The 21,776-nt window shown below is 37.4% G+C and overlaps 1 protein-coding gene across 1 annotated transcript; it reads left to right on the forward strand.

Annotated features, from left to right (window-relative positions):
- Nucleotides 1-17,606: 17,606 nt before the first annotated feature.
- ved (ventrally expressed dharma/bozozok antagonist) lies at nucleotides 17,607-21,182 on the forward strand. Its single transcript, XM_038296675.1, has 3 exons — nucleotides 17,607-18,030; nucleotides 19,023-19,285; nucleotides 20,564-21,182. The coding sequence occupies exons 1-3, from the start codon at nucleotides 17,805-17,807 to the stop codon at nucleotides 20,906-20,908; spliced, it is 834 nt and encodes a 277-aa protein (XP_038152603.1). The 5' UTR covers nucleotides 17,607-17,804; the 3' UTR covers nucleotides 20,909-21,182.
- The last annotated feature ends 594 nt before the right edge of the window (nucleotides 21,183-21,776 follow it).

Raw genomic sequence — 21,776 nt, forward strand, 5'->3', positions numbered from 1 at the left:
ATCGATTTGACTGTATGATCTGGTTGAACTGTAAAGTGCCTTGAGATGACATGTGTTGTGAATTTGGCGCTATATAAATAAACTGAATTTAATTGAAATTTAATTAAAGTTTTTTCATTTTCAGCATATTGAAATTAATCACCATGTAGAAATGGCAAGAGGTAATGAAGATGAGGAGGACACAAAGGATGGAGAGGTGAATGTTGGCTGATGAAGCTGCTGTCTATGCTAAGCCATATAGAGAGCTATGCTTTAAAGAGCTCCAGTTTCTAACTGAGGCTATTTGTTAGCATTTTTCATATATATTAGAATAATGTGTTACAACAACTATAAGATGCATCAATGTTGCTTTAAACCAGAGTGCGAAATACGGGGGGGTCCGTGGGGGCTCCACCCCCCCATTAACCCATAAGACCCCCTGAAAGCCTCAAAAGCAAAATTTAAGGGGGGTCTTAAATTGTGTCAAAAAAATTTAAATAAAATGTTCCGGCTCCTTAGGAAGCCATTTCTCATATTTGCGTATTGTTTCTAAGTTATATGCTATAAGCTTTCTTATGTATAATCTTTGAGATAGTCTTATTTTGAAAGCACCGGAAATTGAGCAGTTGGTGTCTTCCTGTTTAACGAGTAAACACTGCATAGCTAAATTTGTTCTCTCTGTGCTGCGTTTTTCGGCAGTAAAGCATGTAATTTGATGTGTATTTCATTTATGTACATATAGTACTATGTTTCATGTTGTGTTTGGAGGTTTATTGCAAGAAAAGTCACAGAGAAGAGAAGTTTAAAAAGACGCTAGCATACGCGCTAACTAGCCGCTAGCGATACCGCTAGCTAGCGAATAATGTTAACAAGTTGTTTGTGTCATTATGTGTTTCTGTGCATATTCAGGGAATATGTTGAGTTTATTATTTAGGAGAATTGTGCCTGTTTATTTGGAATTGTGCCTTTTAACACAAAGACTTATGCACATTATTTATTTGTTGCAGTTTTACCATTCATTCATTCATCCATCCATCCATACCAGCCAATAAATCCAAAGAAAATGCTTACGGTGTGGTTATTGGAAATGATGGTTATCTACCTCCTAAGCTAAGAGTGAGGGCAGAACATAAATTATTTTTTTGTCGCTAATGGTCACTAAAATGTTTTTAAGCTCAACATGTCCAGTATTAAAATTCAAAACCTTTATTCACAAATATGCTGTTTTTTGCGAAGTGGAGCCAGCCAATCCTGTTCGTGTATGCAAATTAGCCACGTGCTTTTCAGCAGCACACGGGCAACGCGGAACAGATTGCGTGAAGACAGCAGGTCCTCACTCCTGTTTGTGGATCTCAACGGACCTCCTCTGGACAAATTCGACCCATTTCCATTCGTCAGAAGCTGGATTAAAGCAGGACATGTGCCTGCATGAAAGAGAGAGACAGAGACAGACAGACAGTCTTTGTGCGTGTGTGTGTTTTCATAGACTGACTGTTCAAAGCTTCATCCACCAAGCTGTCAGGAAGCTGAGCCCCCCTCAAAAAAAAAATCACTCCGGACAAACTGTCTCCTGCACTACTATTAATACTATATTTATTTACTGTTATTTTGCACTGTTACTGTTACAAATGTATATCTTACATAATTGGTAATGATAATAATTTTTCTGCTGCCATTACCGTCTGCCTTTTTGCACTAGCATAAGTATTGCATATTTTATATTGTTGTACATTTTATATTTTATTGTGAAGTTGAATGTTTAAATTCTAGTATTAGGATCTGATCTTATCTGTTGTGCCTGTGCGCTTTATCTGTTTCACTGTTGGTAATTGAGAAACAAACGTCCTCTCGAGTCATCGTATGTCTGGTGAATCTGAAGAATTGACATTAAAGCTGACTTTTTTGCGCAACAATATTGACAGGTATTTCGCACACTGCTTTAAACAGTCATTAATTATCTTCTATTTCATTTGGATTTCATGTTAGCTTCTGCTGCTAATTCAATTCAATTTCAATTCAGTTTATTCATTTAGTGCCAATTCACAACATGTCATCTGAAGGCACTTTACAAAGACATTTCCATCATATTATACAGTCAGATTGGTTAAAGGTTTTCTAAGTAAAACCAGCTGATTGCATCGACTCATTGACTCTAAAACAATACCTCACACCAAAAATGCATGTATAGAGGAATGCAGTGGAGAAGAAAATCTCCCTTTTAACAGGAAGAAACCTCCAGCAGGACCAGGCTCCAGTTGCTCATAGTAAGAGAAACAGGACTACACTGAAAAACAGGCCAAGCTACAACATCTGTAAAGAAAGGCATCGGTGGCAGCAGCACAGCTGATATTTCTCTCCAGGATGGAGTCACAGCCAAACAGGAACAGATCAGGCGAAGCTACTATGAGAAAAAGCAGAGAGAGCAGAACGTTAGAGATTGAACTAACAGATTCTGCAGAGTGTGAGAATAGAGATAGAATGAAGCAGAATGATGAAAAAGGGGTCCCTATGTCCTCCAGCAGTCTAAGCCTATAGCAGCATAACTATAGAGATTGCTCAGGATAACCTGAGTCACTCTAACTATAAGCTTTATAAAAAAGAAAGGTTTTTATGACGGCTGCCTCAATGTCTAAAGCTGGTAATTGGTCCATAGGAAAATATCTGTTTTTTGTTTTTTTTATTCTACTTTTAGAAATTCGAGGAACCACTAGCAGACCTGCAGATTGAGAGCGAAGTTCTCTGTTATGTTAAATACGCTCCATTTAATTGTTTTAACTTTTGTCCTGATTGGAGTCATTTTGATTTGAATTTGATTGTCGTGACTAACTCCGTTAGGGTTCTTTTCTAATTTATTAGATTTTGGTCATGGGCAAGACACTGTCTGGATGGAGTAATGAGTGGGTAACAGTAGAGAAGCTGCAGAGTGGTGTGTTAAACTATGACTCTGCTTCCTGGTCTGCACCCTGGGTTGTCTGGATTTTAGAAGACTAATACATTCAGCCAGATTCCTAGGAAGAATGGCTGCCCCATCCAAGGTGTGATGGATGCCGTCTCTCCACATCAGACCAGTTTTCCCTAAAAGGATTGTCAATTATTAACGTAGCCCACATTGTGTTCAGGACACCACCTAAACAACCAGCGGTTGAATTATGACATGCGGCTAAACATGTCATCACTGATCAGATCATGGAGGGGACCAGAGAAAATTACAGAGTCTGACATTGCTTTGGCAAACTTTTAGTTTAGTTACTTACTGTATTTAACCTAAAGAGCTGATTATACAGCCGTGTGTTGCAGTGAGCTTGTAACAGATATTTTTGATTTATGCCCAATATTGAAGCATGGTCTGCGCTATGTTATTCCACGCCACAATGCATGAGGAACAATCAGGAACGGAGGGACACGAGGGCGAAAAAGAGTGGTGATTCAGGTAGAAAAAGGGTCCCAGCGTCCTCACGCACCTCGCTCTTCCAGCTGGTCCAACTTCATTAGTCGTTTTCCACAATGGCAGTCATACAAACAAAACAAGCCGTTAAGGTACCAAACAGGATATACGCATAGAGTAGAGCATGGTAGAATTGATCAATCAGAGGCCTGCTGTCTGCGGTCACCTACAATTTTGAAGAGGTGCAGCAGAGTGTCTGTGGAATGGGTGGAGGCACACGTTAACTGCGACACACATCCAGACCACCTGGTTTCTGACCATAAACCAGCCTTAAGCCATCAGTTTCAGGTAGTATTTGATTTGGTCCCTTATTGCCCCCAGCAAACATTTGACTATGGTCCCTGGTGTCTCTAATGCCACGTTTCTGACAATGGAGCTGCCAATAACCAGAGTGGGCTTGTTAATGAGCGGGGAAAATGTTTATACTACGCTTTCTGTGTACTGTCACTGCTTAGGAACTTCTGGAGGACCACTAGGTGGACGCCTCCCTGGTCTTGATGGTTCCAGGCACTTAAAATGTGGGCCTAATCTAACTCCTGGATGTTCGACAGCCTGAAGCCGGGACTCTAACTCTGACCCTCGCCTCCAAAGCTACAAAAATACCACATATACTACTTATACCATTATCACTAAAGGGGGCAAAGGAGTAACTGAACATCTGACACAGAGAGCAGGAGAGAGGAAGGTTTAGAAAGCAAAGCTGCAGCACGGCGAGGCTAGCACTAACCCAGGCTAGCTACACGTTACTACCAGAAAATAAAACGTGTGAATGCGAGAGTACCCAGTAGAAAAGTGCAGCAGTAGAAGCTGTGTTTAAAGTGCTTCTGGACAGTTAGAGTAACTTAGAGATATCACAGAAAAAAGAACTTAATTCATACGGAGATAGCCTGAACAGCAGCACAGAACGTAGCTCAGCACAACAGGAAGTGAATGCGATACGTCTCACTGACAGCATCACCCTCTAGTGAGTCTAATGGTGTTAGCTTTCCCTAATATAGTAAATAGTTCAACAGATTTCTCATTTATGAAAGCTCATGAAAAACTTTGAGGAACAGACATGGTGTGTCTGAACTTCCGCTATACCCCCGTAAAGAGCGGGGACTATAGTGAATTTTACAGTGAACTCAGTTAACTGACCATTCAGATGGATGATCACTATTTTTCACTCCCTGTTGGTCACGTGACTACAGCCTCCTACAGAATCCCTTCGACCTTCTTTGTTTTCTCTCGCCCCAAAATATATCCCCAAATGTGCACACTGTTGCAAAGCATTCTGGGATATATCTGCTTGTCTAGTGACCATGGCAGCTTCTCAATTCACCAGAACGCAAGTATGGACTCGTGTCCTCGCCAAGAATGTTCTCGAGAAGAACACAGGAAAGTGTGGACTCAGGGAGAACGGGAGCACGCAGGATAAATCTGGGTCAATTGGAAAACAAGCATACTGATGACATCACCACACGCTCTGTTCGTCTGGAGCTGCATTTCACCTCCTGTTATTAATAGTGTCTAGATCAAGGATAACCAATTAAAAATCAGAGGGGTCTGATTAAAGAAAATCAATAATCAGTAAAGGTCCGGATTTATTTTTAACTATAATTTAAATTTAAACAGAATTTAACACAGAAATAAAATGAGGTGTTTATGCATCCATGACTTTTTAAATAAAAAAAATATATATTTTCTTCCTTAAAATCTAAAGTGTTTTTTGAAGTAGAGAACAACAATCGCTCAGTTTGATATATAGACAGTTTCCTGATTCACATATTTTATAAAACATCTGAACTGACCTTTTATTTTTCTGTCTTAATGAGAGCAGTGGGCTTTATGCTGCCCTGCAAGGCTTTAAACCTGGTTTGAATGGAGACTAAGCCATTCTAAAGCACATATCAAGGAGCTCATTCTGAGCCTGGATCCATATTTATTTTTATTCTGTTCATGGTGGAGAATCCTGCTTCACAGCAGCAGGTTGAGCCAAACATCCTCTAAATGTTCAGGGTCATCTTTGACCACCATTTCACTTTCCTTTACCAGTTCACCACAGTTCTTCCAGCAGTCCACGCTTTCTCTGCTCTCTTTTTCTCATCATCTTCCCCGGCTTGCCACAGGTTTGCCTGCTGTGTCTGATGCTACGTTCAGACCGGACGCAGCAAAAGCAGCAAAATCGCGTCTGCTGCTTCATTTTTGCTGCTTGTACCAGTTAGTTCTGACGCGCGGCTGAAGCAGCTTTGCTGCTCTGGCTGCACGGTGCAAAAGTGTGTCTGGCGCGCGTTGGGCGGAGCTTCAATATCCTTTCTCTGCCTTGCAGCTATATTTGCTGTGATCAGTGGGAATAAAGTAGTTTTAATATGTTTTTAAGTGATAAAATACACCTGAAAACTTCATCAGTGCAGTCAGTTCATCCAGATTACAATCCTGTCTCCCAATGTTATTTCTGTCGGAGCCGCTCAGACCCCCACATACCGGCGGTGCGCCGACAGAAGGAATCCATTCATCAGCAGCCTCTGGCCGGGTCGCCTCCTCGCGGTTCACCGCGGCGGCTGGTAGGTGTTTTTCATCTAAATAATCCGATCTGCAGGCAGCAGGATAACAAAAGCGAACATATTCTGCCGGCAGATGTATATATTTTAAGTTAATTATGCGTTAATAAACTGTTTAAGAGGAGTAATCAGAGCGGTCTGTGTCATCAGCGCTGTGTCTCTCTCCCTGCCAGCTCCCAGATCAGCTTCTCTGATTGGTTGACGCGGCGCATCGAGCAGCAAAAATAAAATTTTTCCATCTCGAGCAGCAACGCGTTTGCGGCACGTCACGCGCGTCAGATGCTTAAACCCGCCCGACGCGCTGCTTCAGCTGCTCAGACGCGCTGCGCCTGCTGCTCAAAACGCGGCGCGGGACCTTTTGCTGCGCCTTGACGCGCGTCAACCATTGGCTTTGCATGTAAACTCGCTGCTTCTGTCGCGCCAGCTGCCCCCGGTGTGAACGCAGCATAAAAGTAGCAGCAGCAGCAACCCAGACTGACAGCAGCTCATTGGATAATTTAGATCACGTGCAGCCTGGAGCCGGACGCTCTGGAGGGCTTTACCGTATTAACAGGAGAAGCAGTGCAAGTGAAATTAGACAGTGTTGTTGGACAACACGTAGTAATTTATAAATGTTTTAAATCAGGTTGGGTCCAGATTAGCCAGCAGGTGGGTCCGGATCCGGCCCGCGGTCCGCTAATCTGTGACCTCTGGTCTAGATGTTTGGACACAGCCTCAGTTTCACATAGTAAATTAACCCCACGGAAACAAAATACGATAAGAACAACTCTGGTAAAGTTAGTTTTCCTGTCTTTACTCTATAGGTTCCAGACCTCCAATAGCATTTTTTCTCTTGCTTATTAGAAACATGAAAACATTGTCAACATGCTCAACTAGTTGTGGGTCCCTTTAAGCCGTAACTCATGTTGTCGAGCAAGAAATTTACTCTAAAAATGATAAAGATGTGCCCCTTGCTAAAACAAATGTTGCCTAGGAGATTGATCATTATGCTTATCTATTTATAGAACTGCTTGAATGTTTTCATTTTTTTGATTGTCTACAACATGGACTTTGCAACACTGGAAGACTTTTTTTTAAAACTACATTTCATTATAAAGTTGATTTTTTTTAACTACATTTCATTATAAAGTTATAGAATCATTTTAAAGGATTTTTCCTCGTGTCAATCAAGCACTTCTAAGTTATATATATGCAACAAAAATATAATCAAAATCAGACATCTTTCAACCATATTTTCAACTTTTAGTGATGATAATTAAATAAAAATGGAAGAATATATTTAACATGAGCTGGACGCAGACAATGTGTAACATAAGCTTTTAAGTTTTTCTAAAAAACCCTCAAGATTATGTTGCTTTTAGAAAAAAAGTTAAAAATGTATAGTACCGTACATAAGAATCCTCATTTTACATGGATTTAACTTTGTTGTTTTTAAACATACCTGATTCAGCTTATAAAACATAACTCTACAAAAAGACAAAATGAAAGTCCTCATAATAGTTTGTAAAAATATTTTAACATTTCCTGTAATAGTGTTACTGTTATGTTAATTCATTTATAAATTGCTTAATTATGAAAGTCTTAATTTAGGTAAAACTTTGCAGAAATAAACAAATTTCTTTCAGAATGCTAATATTATAATCCAATAGAATCTTAGCAGAATTACTCATATTATCAGTATGCCTTTATGTTAACTTCAGACCATTTAGAACAGTTTTAGCTCTGCTTACACTGCAGATGGAAAAGTTGATAATGAATCAATTTGACTGGATGATCTGGTTAAACTGTAAAGTTCCTTGAAATGACATGTGTTGTGAATTGGCGCTATAGAAATAAACTGAAATGAATCGAATCATCTCCAAAAATTTAGGATTTTTGTAAAACTAATAAGAGGTTTATGAATAAGATCCTGTTTTATTCGTTTCATTAATTATTAACATGCTTATTTAATTTTTTTAAACAAAATTGATACATTAAAGTAGGAATTCTATAACTTTTTTATTGAATTTTGGAACATTCGGAATGCCATAGTGTTAAAGGAAAAGCATATAGAGGTCAAACGTGTCATGTGGTTGGTGCCCTAAGGATTTTGGATATATACTTATGTCTTTGTTTCACCGAAACAAAACTTAATAATTAGCAACTAAACAAAGCAGTTATTTGATCAGTGTTCATGTTGTCAGGAGTTGCTTGGTAACACTCTGAGATGTTTGTATTTCCTATTTGCTGTTAACTTTTTCAATGTTAATACACAAGAATTAGTCCTCTGCGTTTAATCCATCCTATTGAAGGCTGTAAAGATCTGGGAGCACCCAGGGAGAGTTATAGGGTAATATGGTAATATGGACTGAATGTTTGTTCTATTATTGTTCTAGTTTCTATTTTTCTTTTCAAATACTTTCTTTTCAAGATTGGGTTTTATAATTTTTTTTTTTCCAATTGTATTTCACAGATCTTATTCCAGTCACCTCAAGCACAATACAAGCATTTGACTTGTCTTTGTTTCGTTGCTCCTCACCCCAGGGGGAAGCACGTCCCTGGAAGTGAAGAGAATATTATCCGTAAAACACAATTTAAAGGGAAGGAAATTTCTAACTCTCAATCTCAAAATTACTACTACTTACTTACTTTAAATTAGTACTACGTACTTTCAAAATCTTTTTTTGGTCAGGAATATTTTCAAAATGTAATTTTTGGACTGCATTTTTTTTTTATTGGTTTGAGATACTTTTTTGTTGTTGTTCCTCTCCACTGTCGCTAGAAGCATGCTTAGTATGAGGGATTGCATTCGAGTCGATGAGTCGGTGCAATCAACAGTTTTTCTTTAGATAGAAATCTTTGAATCAATTTGCCTGTATCATGGGCAGTTTTAGACAGGGGCCAACGGGGGCCAGTGCCCCTGTAGATCTTGTCCTGCCCCCTATTATGGCCCCTGTACTGAAGATATAATACTAAAAGAAATTCTAATGATGATATGCGCTGGAACAGACATGGTTACTGATAGGTCCTTTGGAGCGATTACATTATTATTATTTTTTTCTTTTTTACAAATTCTGTTTTACTAATTATTTTAAATCAATAAGTTGATGGCTTCAGTGGTATTGAGATAGGATCCCAGTTTCCATCTGCTAAATGTTTTTTAAAACAAATTTAAAAAATGATACAAATTTTTACAGCTGCATTTATCAGTTTTTCATGAATTCTAATTCAGATTTGATAAAAAGCAGTCATTTTAACTTAAATTAATAAAAAAAATTGGTAGAATTCCTAAATTATGAATGTATATTGACCTAATAAGACATATAATTTTAATTCAACCTAATTGAAAAGGAGACTTAGACTTACGCAGATTTTATTTTGTTATTTTGTATACACAAGTGTAGACAAAAAGAAATTTAATTAAGAACAGCCCTTTAGACTATTTCATTTTTTAAAGTGCAGCCTTGATCAAGTTAAGCAGCAGTGATAAAAACAAACAAACATGGTGATGAAAAGAAAGTGATGTTAAAATATGACTGTATAGTTACAGTTCCAACATTCAGGTTTTTTTTGTTTTTGTTTTTTTTTAAAGAAATTTCACTTCATGCAGCTATATTATCATATTTGAATTCCTTGTCCTGTTTTTTATTTCATGCTTTTCTGGTCCCCCCTGAAAACACGCTGGTTGATCTGGTTGAATCGAAAGTGCGTTGAGATGACATGTGTTGTGAACTGGCACTGTATAAATAAAATGAATTGAATTGTTTCTTTTTTACAAAAGGTGATATTTGCTGCAACAAAAATGGAACAAACTTCACTCCATATTGTAAAGGGCAATGAACAGTAAGCCAGAATGACAGTTTAGAAATAAACAGTATAGATGAGAGGATGACAGAGGTTTAAAACAGATTTTAGTAAATCATGTCCAGTAAAACCCAGGCATTTGTCCGATTTAAGAAGGCTCAAACTAAAACATTAAAAATTCTTATATTAAATCCATAAATGAGTCCGTTGGGTCAGGAGCTAGATGGGGGGCCAGGGGTGGCCATAGCCACCCAATCATTGGCCACCCCTACCATTTTTTCCTCTAATACAAAGTTCTAACTGTTTTAACTTATTTAACATTTTAATTTTCTATTTGTAAACAATTACCTGACAAGAAAATCACTATGGTAATCATGCACATCAATATACTACTACATTAGGATGATAAATACAGAATTGTTGTTTTTTTCAGAACTCGATTTTGTCTTAAATGGGGTAAAGAGAAAATAATGCCTTTGCAAATAGGGCTCGGGATCCACGTTGCATTGTGGGACGTCGCAGCCATACTGACTGCTACGCAAACGTAAACATAGCTCTGACACAACGTTGTTGTTGAAAGAAGAGACAGAAGTAGTGAGAAAAAAGATGTCAAAATCCCGAAAAGGATCTGGAATTTACCGGGACACATTAAATAGAGAAGCCAGGGACCGGTATGTTGACAAAATCAGCATTATTAATAATTTGGATCCATGTGAAGTTCCAAACAATGAGTGGAGCCCCGATGAGTGAGCGCCTATACTTCAAAACAGTTCCCAAGCTACAAGTCCTTGGAGTCTCATGTGCAGTTCATGAATGGATTGGTTCAGGAGCTGCAGATTATAAAGCCAGCAAACAGTGGGAACACAGTAATCCGTACAAAGGTAAGCTGTGCTTAGACTGGCTCTGGAACCTGCTAGTTTAGTAATTGCTAACCGCTAGTGCTAACAACCACTCACGCATGTAATGTACTTTTAACTAGCTGCTATGTGTTTCAAAGGTGTAGTTAGTAACGTTAACTGCCAACCCTCCGGGTTTCTCGCGTATTTGAGCCTTTTCCCGCTGCCATTTTTATTATTTTACCGTAAAAGATCCCAACTTTGAAGGAAAGAAACAAAGTAGGCTATAAAATAAAACCGTGCATCTTTAACTTACCAGAATGAAAATGCAGGGGAACACACTCTCATTGACATCGGGATACTGTGGAAAGTTATGTTCGGTCGTCTTACAGCCGCGATCCAAGCTAGCCGACGACTCTTTATCTCTGACGCTTGGTCTCCATGGTTATGCCTCCAGTCAGGAAAGCGGTGGAAAGTTAACCCATTTTCTATGTTTTTCCCATGGCGATCATGTGTTGCGCTGTTACAGCCCACAATACAGCAACGGTTTACCATGGTTGAAATCAAGTTAAGGTGAAATTAATCAAATTAAAACACGGCTGAGAGGGAGTACAGTACGCCGTAGTCATAGGCAGTAGTCTGAGCCGCGATAAAAGACGCATTCAACATGGCGGCGATGCGAAGGGCATACGTCATGACGACCAAGCCCTATTATTCAGGAATCTGCACTGAAATCAGAGATAAATAACTACTTTAATAACAAGAAATTAATGTAGATATTAGAACATGTAAATATTAATAATATGCAGAATGATTATTAATAAATTTAGGTACGTAATGAAAATGAATAAAATGCTTGCCCTAGGACTCCAAACTGAAAGAATTTTGTCCACTGCACCTTTAATTTAGACAGCATGGATGTTTAAATAGTCTATTTTATTAGCAAAGGAAATTATAGTTTGTCTTTATTTAGAAAATATGTATGTTCATTTTCCTGTTGGAACAGTGTCGATCCCGAGGTTCTATTGCCGGCCACCATTCTTAACATTTTCTAGCTACGCCTCTGCGTTTTTTTTAGTAGCTGTCTGCGTGGTTTGCATCAGATGGGCTTATTGGGGGTTGAATGGCCGCTAAAAGTCGCTCCTCCTCCGTCTCTTTCCTCCATAATCCCGCCTGTTGTTATCAAAGCACCGCTCCCTTTGAAGTGAGCCGGTTTCAGGAACCGGCTCCACGCGCATCATCGGTGTGTCTGCAGGCGCGCGCGAGCAGAGCCCGGCTACATTCACTGCGTAATCAATGACTCCCAGCTAATATATCGCCAGATTAACGGGATTATCCCTTTAAAATCTCATGAAACTAAATAAAAATACTGATAAAACGGATTTCTGCTCCATCAGGCCGATCTGCTGAAACTGGGATCATCATCCTAGGATCCTTATCAGCAACTTCTAGTTTATGGTGATCTAAGGCGCCACAAAGACAACAATAGCTCTTCATCAGCAGAGCGGAAAGTAGTAACAGTGGTTGGACTCTGCTTTTACTCTTCTTTTTTAAAGCTCTTATAAATTATGAAAGCTGTTAATTTTACTCATCCACGTTATTTTCCTTGCAAAAGTGTTACAAATATCTTTATGAATTAAGCAGAAGGCAAATAATGAGATGTTTAGGGTAACTGATAATTAGTTTGTACGGAAGATACTGAAAAAATAGAAAAAGTTAACCAATTTTTAAATTTTGTTTCAGTATAATCTCAATTCTGACTTTAATTTTGGATTCTGACTTTTTTTCCTCACAATTCTGACTTTAAAATCGGAATTTTGACTGTAATTTCAGAGTTTTTACTTTGAATTCTGATTTTTATCTCAGAATTCTGAATTTATTCACAGAATTCTGAGTTTTTTCTCATATTAAACTGAAATAAAATAAAAAAATCAGTTAACTTTTTTTTTTTCCAGTGTCCTGAATCCTCTTCTGTATGTTTGCCATACTGTTCTTTATTATAAATATATACGAAAGGCATTCTTTCCCATTATTGTTGCAATCACAGGACTCTATGCTGTGGAATATTCTCAGTCATCCAGGGCATAATCATTCCTAAATATATCCTGACATGTTAATTGAAAAAGCTTTCTGGATTGGAGGCAAAACGTCTTCAAACTTGAAAACAAAGTCCAGTGGATTGATTTTTTATTTTATTTTATTTTTTTACTCTTTAGAATCAAAAGACTCATTTTATAAATGAAACTTAAAAAAATGGTGTAAAAATAAACTTTTGGGAAACTTCTTAAACAATAAAAAAAAAACATTTTGGGACTAACTTTGCTGTTTTCTCAGATTTTATTTTGTTTCTTTTTCTACATATGTAATTTAAAAAAAAACTTTTTTCATAATTATATATTTTTAAATGTATTATTTTTTAGATTGAGTTTTCCAAATGCATTCTGTTCGAACGTATCGTTCGAACGTTTATTCAACTAGTACAAAGATCAACTTTATACATTCAAATAAAAAAAAATTTCATTTTGATTATGTAAAACTCTTTTACTAAAACTCAATTGGATTTCAATTTCAATTTACAAAACTTTTTTTTTTTGGTTTGAAACAATGGAACAAAATTCACTGCATATTAATATGGCTTATGTTTACATTCCTCCATCTGATATCTAAGATTTATTTAGAAATACAGCAAATAATTCAAATGTCAATGAAACATATAAACCGTCTGATGTATATATGTATTAAGGAATAACAGAGCACTGCACTGCAAAAGAATTTAAATCTAAATAAGTCACTTTTTTCTTAAAATAAGTGCCTTTTTTCTTAAATTGAGGAGGTAAGTGAGACACTTTGCCAATGGAACATGATGATTTACATTTAAAATAAGAAAAAACTATTGCTTTGTCTTATTACAAGTCCTTATTATCTAATTATTTTATTTTAAGAGTAAACCTACCCATTCCATTGGCAAATCATCTTATTAATCTACACGAATTAAGGCTAAATATACTTAATTTAAGAATTTTTTAGTGTGTTTTTGGGGTTGATTTTTTGTTTTTTTTTCTGCTCCTTTTTAAAAACTGGCTTCCATATGGAGCAGCTGAATTCTCAACTCTCTCAGTTTGAATTTGCATAAGAATTCTCATTTTTAAAATCAATATACATTTACCTGAAGCATATTTTTTTGGTGTTATTGCTACAGCTTGAATTTACAAACTACGTTGTGGTTTGATTTAGAAAATAACAGTTTATTGGTTTATATTATAAAGGTTATTTTCTTTCTTGAATGCATCAAGTCCTCCTAATTTTCTTTTTTAAATTAAGCTTTCAAGTGATCAAAAAAAAAGTTTATTTCTTCATCTGATTGGTCTGAAACATATCGTCCTGATGTCACACAGAGCTGATCGTTTCCTCTGCAGTTTCACTCATTTCATTCCAAAATGCATTGAAATGAAATAAACATGGATGTTCAGTAAAATGAGTAGAAGAAATATTTATTTATTTTAATATATGATCCAAACATCAAATCTACAGTTAAGTTATAAAGTATATTTTTGAATAAATGTCCCAATAAAAGTAAAAATTTATTCAAAATCACGACTTAAACACTTATTTAAAAGATGTTTTTAATCCAACACTGAACCTTATATTACAAAAATATCGAGTGAAATAAATATATGTGGTTTGTTGAAATATTTTTGGGAGTCACGGGTTAAAAAGTTTGGAAAGTCCTGATTTAAAGAATGAGTTCAATCTTTTTGAAGTGAAACTTGCCCACCTGTAGGAGCAAAATGTCATCATGCCATCATGGAGGGATGGAAAGGTAAAATCTAGTCAGAGTTGATTCAGCAGATCAGATGAAAACGAGTCCACTTTATGGGGTAAGATAACTTTCAGGAATCTGTACATAAAGTAAAAAAACGTAGTTGTTCTTTTTTATCATCTCATTAATACATGTGATTTACAACGATTTTCTAGCAGGAAATATACATTTACTAGTACAATTCACCAGTCTGATTTGAGGAATCACATATTTATGAGTACTAATTACAAATTTATATGCATAAAACACAAATTTATAACTGGGATTCAATTAAATTCATTTCAGTTTATTTCTATAGCTCCAATTCACAACATGTCATCTCAAGGCACTTTACAGTTCAACCAGATCATCCAGTCAGATTGATTCAAAGTTTTCTATCTAAGAAAAACCAGTTGATTGCATCGACTCATTGACTCAAATACAATCCCTCACACTAAGCATGCTTGTAGCGACAGTGGAGAGGAAAAACTCCCTTTTAACAGGAAGAAACCTCCAGCAGAACCAGGCTCAGTGTGAGGTGGTTTATGCTCAGAAACCAGGTCGTCTGCTGCACCTCTCCAAAATTGTAGGTGACCCCAGACAGTGCTGCAGACACGAGGCCTCTGATTGGTCAAATCTACATCCGTTCCCCACTATGCGTGTTTCGTGTTTGTGGAAAACGACTCATGAAGATGAACCAGCTAGAATAGCGACGTGTGCCAGAACGCTGGGACCCTTTTCCCACCTGGATCTCCGCTCTTTATGCCTTATGTCCCTCCGTTGTTGCTCAAACTTGCTCCCACTTCCTCACCGCCTCGTTATAGACCCGCAGCTACTTCCTGATTGTCCCTCTTGCGTCACGGCGTGGAATAACATAGCGCAGACCACGCTTCAATATTGGGCATAAATTAAAAATATCTACGATAAGCTCACTGCGGCCGTTTCTCAATATGCGTTCTTGAGCGTTCTTGTGTGCTCGTGTACTCGTGACACGTCATCAGCCTCAGCCCGAGTACCGTTCCAATTCTCGAGAAGGTCAGATCGAGAACGCACCAAATTCCCGGATGTTGTTCTCACCCCGCCCTCTTTATCGAGCATGCATCAGAGCAGACTTGTGCGTTCTTCAGACTGAGTTCTTCCCCAGAATGCCCCGCGGCCGCAGCTTGATTCCAGACAGCGCTCACAGTGTTAAGTTAAACATTCCCTTTTCTGCTGCTGTTGTTCTTCAAAAGTACGTTTTGAAATCGTTTGAGGCGATAACATTATAGATTTAAGCCTCCCTGTGTGGCCTGTTTACAGAGTTAGTGCGAAATTTTAAAAAAAAGTCCGACGTTGAGCGGACCAGAGTGACCAGCAGACCTCCGAGGGACGTTGCATGTGATGACGACACGAGTACGCTTCTGCTCCAATACACATACGTGCTCGCGTGCTCGCGTGCTCGCGTTCTTGTCAAGTCCGATCTTCCTGTGTTCTCGCCAAGAACGGACTTGACGAGAAGGCCGTTTTTCAATTCACGAGAACGCGAGTATGTACTCGCGTTCTCGTGAATTGAGAAACGGCCTGCGACACACTGCTGTGGGAGGATAACCGGGCCTTACATCAGCTCCACAGGCGGCCTCGTCCAGGAAATACACAGCCAGGCAGACAAATTTGCGGAATTTCACAAATCTACTTTAGGGAATCAAAAATTTACACATAAAATTTTTATTTTAATTGTTGGACTCACAAATTTGCTAGTAAGAATCACAAACTTGTACCTACATATCACCAATGTACTGGTGGATATCACAAATTTACTATTGAAAATTACAAATTTATGACTAAAAATGACAAATTTACAAGTAGGAATGACAAATGAAACATGGAGGAAAGGGTTTCCTCCAAGGGAGCCTCAATCCAAACAGAATCAAAGAATAAACATATAATTGGACTTTATTAATCTCACATTGGAGAAATTTCTCTCTGCATTTAACCCTTCCCTTGGGGAGCAGTGGGCTGCCACTCTGCGGCGCCCGGGGAGCAGTGTGGGGTTAAGGGTCTTGCTCAGGGACCCAGAGTGCAGGCTGTGGGGATCAAACCAGGTACTTGCAACCTTCTCAGAGCACAAGCGCACTGCTCTAATCACTGGGCCAACACTCCCCCTATTTAGTTGAATAAAATGACACCACAATGACACCTGCTGACTTGTCGTATGTCTGAATAGTTTTATGTGATTATTTCCTTGCAGCTCACTGTGATGTCAGATGTTTCTACTGCAGATAAAGGAACCAATACTGATGATAATAACTGTTTTTTTAAAATGTGACTAATAGTTTAAGTGTTGGGACTAAAAAGAAGTAGAAAAGGAAGAAAAAAGCGTAGATATGAAGGAGCTGAATCCTAAACACACAAACAGGAGGTGTGTGTGTTCATGCATGAGTAATCCCAGCCTTTACAAAGTCTGCCTTTAATCTCAGGATGATCTCCGGATTAACTGTTGTCTGTATGTTAAACCACTCAACGCTCATTATGTTGCTTATTAACCTGATGTCTCCTTCTCACTTGGAGATGCAGGAAACATCATTTTTTTAAGTAGTTGATCCTGATTTACTTGCCCTGATGAGAAGCTTAACAGCTGGGGAACATTTGAAGGCTGTAAACAGGGATTATTTTCCCCCCTCGGATTAATCAAGTGGAATCTCTGCCCGTTAAAATCGAATTGCTTCATCTTTTAAACTGATCAACAGGTTTTGGGTGTTAGAATGAATGATAAACACATGCAGCTATTTTAGAAAACAAAGAAAGGGTAATTTATCAGCTGTTTAATCTCTTTCAGATTAGTTTTATTTTAATTTGTTGATTATTTCCACAACTCTTCATTTATCTAAACAGCTTTTCTTTCTCATTTCTATATTTTCTCATGACAAGGGCCAAATTATCAGATATATGTATATTATATAACAGATTTTATTTTATTTCAGGTATTAAAACAGTGATGAAACTTTCCCTTCTCTCTCACTTCCACCCTGCAGCTACTATTGAGATTTTTCTCACCCGTCCTGAGTGGAAGGACAGTCTTCACTATGCATGTTTTTTACGGCACGGCTGCGGCCGTGGAGGACATGCAGACGGTCTGGGGTGAGGTGAGTCTATTATCTGTTGCAGAGGCAGGAAGGAGGAGGGTGCTGGAGGGGAGGTGGGGGTCCCTCCCAGACTCACTGGAGCCTTGTTGTAACAGCCTCATTGAGACTGAATGGGACGTCTTAATTACTCCAGTTGTGAAAACTTGAAGGAGGGGATGCAGCAGGCTTTGATCTTCAGGTTGGGGCATCTACTATAAATAGGGCTGCTTGGAAACTCAATCATAACTTCTACAAGTGACCATCCTGAGATCCTCTCCTCTGACCTGGACTTTTTTTATTCTCTTTCTTCATCCTGTGAGCATGAAGGGTTATTTCTCCATCGAGTGGATGGCCCAGAGCAGTAAGCCTGCAGACCCGCAGACTTTACCTGCTCCAGCATCCGGGCCGGCGGCCTGGGGGACCAATTCAGAGAGCCTGCCGGGTTTTTACTACAAACCCAAACCTGAGGAGCTTCTGGAAGCAGAGCAGCTGGTGAACCCATTCAGCCAGGAGGCCCCTCAGCTGCAGACGTCACCCAGGAACCAAGGTAAGAGTTTAACCCTCTATGGAGGTTTTTTTTTTATACGTAAATATTTCATCATCACCTCCTAAATTTACAAACAAACATTTGATATTTAAAAAATGTATTCATTTCATCTGTTAAGATTGCAATTCATGTGAAAAAATGTGTTTGCTTTTACTTTATTTATTTTATATGATATTCCGATTTTGAAATGTATCTGAGAATTTACAATAAATAAATAGGCCAATAATATTGACATAGTGACAATATTTTTGTTTTTTAATTTTGTAAAACATCCTTAAATGAAACTAAAGCACATATATTTACCCCCAAATTGTAATCAAGTAAGATTAACGCTTCATCATTAAAAAGTAATCTAAAAAATGATCATTAAGTATTAATTAACTCCTCGTAACATTTCATGTTTAAAATTATGTAATAAAAAGAGAGCAAAGTTATGAGCAAATTCAGGTTTTATATAATATATCATAATTAAAACAAATAATTTAATTGAAAAAGAACAATTCAAGGCAGAGTAAACACTTTGTAGATTATATTTACTCGTTAATCTTAATCTTACAGCAGGTTTAAGGAAGCTTGTGTACAGTTCATTGTTTATTCGGGGACGTTTCTCACCATGGATGGAGTAAAGAAACATTTAAATCAGGCAAAAGAAGCAACATTTTATTAAGAGATTACTCAAGAAAAAGTTTGGTGCTGTAAAAAACTACTCAGAAAGTCACTAAAGTAAGAGTAACTGAGTAAATGTAACTAGTTACTATCCACCTCTGATAAACCATCTGTTTTCTAAATGATAAATGAATGCATTTGTGTGGTTTTAACTTTTTTTATGTTATGTTTTGCACTCTAAAGAAGTTTAAAGATACTAATATTAGAAATTAGAAGTAAAAGAAGTTGTTTAACATTATTATTATAAGTATTTGCACAGAATGATTTATTTATTTTTACCTTTAATGGTAGATTTATTTATTTATGATTTTTCTTCCTCTTTCCAGTCAGTGAGGCTGGTTTCAGCAGCTGCACCGAGGAGGAGACCTCTGGGTACGAGAGCGAAGGAGGTCATTGTCATTCCCCCACCTCCCCCCCTGACAGCGCCTCCTCCACGACTCCCCCGTCGCCCCCCGTGGGCAGGAGGCCCCGCACAGCCTTCACTGCAGAGCAGATCAGCAGCTTGGAGAGGGCGTTCAAGAGAAACGCTTACCTGGGAACACAAGACAAGGCAGAGCTTTGCAAGAAGCTCAACCTCTCTGACAAACAGGTAACAGCTGCCCTTCCATCACCATGTCTGCCTGATCAGTTTATCTGATCATGAACAGCTACTTATAAAGTTACACAATAATTACAGGTTATTAACTCTTAAAAAGTATGTTTCTGTGATCATTTACATTTGTTTGTAATTTGATAAACACTTTTCCGTTTTCTAATATTTATCAAGAAATATCAATTAAAAAACTTTTTTAAAGGTATTCATAGTTCAGTTTATCAATATATGGAGTGAATTTTGTTTCGTTATTGTTGCAAGTAAAAAAAAAAAACGGTTTGTAAATTTTTTTTTTAAATGGATGCGATTCAGAAATAAAAATTTTACAAAAAGTTTTAAATGAATTGAATTAGAAAAACTCATCCTGAAAATGAGAAATTTTAAAAATAAATTTTAACAAATAATATCTGTTACACACAGAACTAAATATAAAAAATGTATACACATTAAATAAATGTGTAAACTTGATTAAAACAATACAAATTGCAAAAATAAAATATCAAAGAAAGATTTTATGGAAAATTTTTTTGGGAAAAATACATAAGAAATCTGTAAAAAAAAAATATCTAAAGAAAATTTGCAAAAATAAAATACAAGAAAATTTTGAATGAAAAAAAAAACAGAACATGAAAGAATTTTTTGGTATAAACAAATCTAAGAAAAGATTATTTAGAAGTTTGTCAAAGGTATATTACTTTATTTCTTTTATAAATTTCTGCTAACAAAAACTTGTTCTGTACTTGTAACAATAATGGGACAAAATTTATTCCATACAATCATAGCAAATTACTTCTCAGAGCTTAACTGATACTTCAACCACTTTCTAAGAATTTTCTGAAAATTTAATTTTTCTTCCTAAACCTTCCCAAACTGAAAAATTATTTACCAGGATTTAAATTTTGCTCTCTAGATTTCATTTTGCTAAAGAGTTTGACAGAGTTTACGTTCCAAAACTCAAATACTACTAGAAAATATAAGCCGTACTTCAGTGATCTTATAGGGTTATTTTCTGATGGCTGTCGGTTAGATTCCAGTGTTTATTGGCAACTTTAAAGTTTACTTTCTGGCAGCTGAGGATTGTTTGTTGAAAATCTCTGGATGCTTTTCCAACCATCCAGTTTAATTTGGGTTCAGGGAGCTTTCTTTAACTTACCTGTGATGTTCCAGCGGTTACTTTCAGTATCAATGTGAAAGAGCATTTTTCTATTTTTATTATTGCTTGTTATTTATGACTGTTGCTCCAGTCTAACATGCTTTCCCTGATATTTCTCACAGATCAGAAACTGGTTCCAGAACAGGCGGATGAAGCTGAAGAGGACGGTACAGGACGCCTTGGCTCATGCCTGCCAGGCTAATGTTGCCTCTCGCTTCATGCATTATCCTGAGCTGCAGGCCTACAGGCCCGGGCCGTACCCCAGGTACCACGCAGCAGCGCCAGAGGCAACGACTGCCGCTTCCTACGTTCATCCTCACAGCCTTCAGTACAGCTCTCCTCTGACCAGCACCTCCGCTCTACCCCTGGACTCCTTCTACCAGTACGGCAGCCTGCCGGGGGTCATGCTGCCCGCTGTCACCTCTCACCTCAGGGGATCCTACCCCCCATACCATCAATACTACTGATCAGCAGGAGCATCAGGAGTATTTCTGGGACAAAGGAATCTATTTTTAAATAAAATCACTGATCTTGTTAAGATTAATGGAACCAAACGGTTTACAAAATCCTTGAACTGTAACCGGAGCCTTAACTGGGTGGTGTGCAATAATATAAACTGTGTGTTAATTTCTGCATTTGAACAGTTTGGATCTGTTTAACTTTGGATTAATGAATCTTTTTATTTAGAGTTGTTTTTTTTGTAACTGTGAAACTAAATTTAAATAAAAGAACTATTGTTAACACGTCTCATAGTCTTTTCTATACGAGCAGTATGGATTGAAGTTTGTGCCATTATTGTTGCATAAAAAAACAAAACATGCTTTGGTCATGGACATTTGAAAAGCAAAAAACAAATACAATCTACAAATGGAACTTGAAAATCAAAACATTTCCCCTAACCGTTTTACTCAGATTTTATTTATGCCAAATTATGTTTTCTTTTTATCATATTTTTTTCTTTAAACTATTCAAAATTCTTTTAACAATTGTTATAGGTTTTCATATCATTTTAAGAAATTATGTTCATTTAAAATAGCCTTTTAGAGATCAGTTTCTCTTCACTTAAAGCCAAATACAGACACTAATTCTTGAACAATGAGCATGTTGTAGCTAGCGTCCAGGATCACCAATAGAAATGTGTCTTCATTCCTCACTCCAGAGGAAATTCAGACCCCAGAAGTGAGGAGAATGTTATCTATTTAAAAACTATTAGAAAAGAATGAAATTCCTAAAGCTCAACCTGAAAAAGAGAAATAAAACAAAGATAAAAATAAATTATAAATAAATTATCTGGAAACATTAAAAATGAAAAGAAAACAGCAAGGTCACTATTAA

Source organism: Cyprinodon tularosa, unplaced genomic scaffold (assembly GCF_016077235.1).
Source record: "Cyprinodon tularosa strain WSP-4 unplaced genomic scaffold, ASM1607723v1 ctg374, whole genome shotgun sequence".
In the NCBI taxonomy this organism is placed as follows: Eukaryota; Metazoa; Chordata; class Actinopteri; order Cyprinodontiformes; family Cyprinodontidae; genus Cyprinodon; species Cyprinodon tularosa.

Coding starts and splice junctions, on each gene's coding strand:
- ved (XM_038296675.1), top strand. CDS start 17,805: ATGAAGGGTTATTTCTCCATCGAGTGGATGGCCCAGAGCAGTAAGCCT. Junction 18,031..19,022: donor GACGTCACCCAGGAACCAAG/GTAAGAGTTTAA, acceptor TCCTCTTTCCAG/TCAGTGAGGCTGGTTTCAGC. Junction 19,286..20,563: donor TCAACCTCTCTGACAAACAG/GTAACAGCTGCC, acceptor TATTTCTCACAG/ATCAGAAACTGGTTCCAGAA.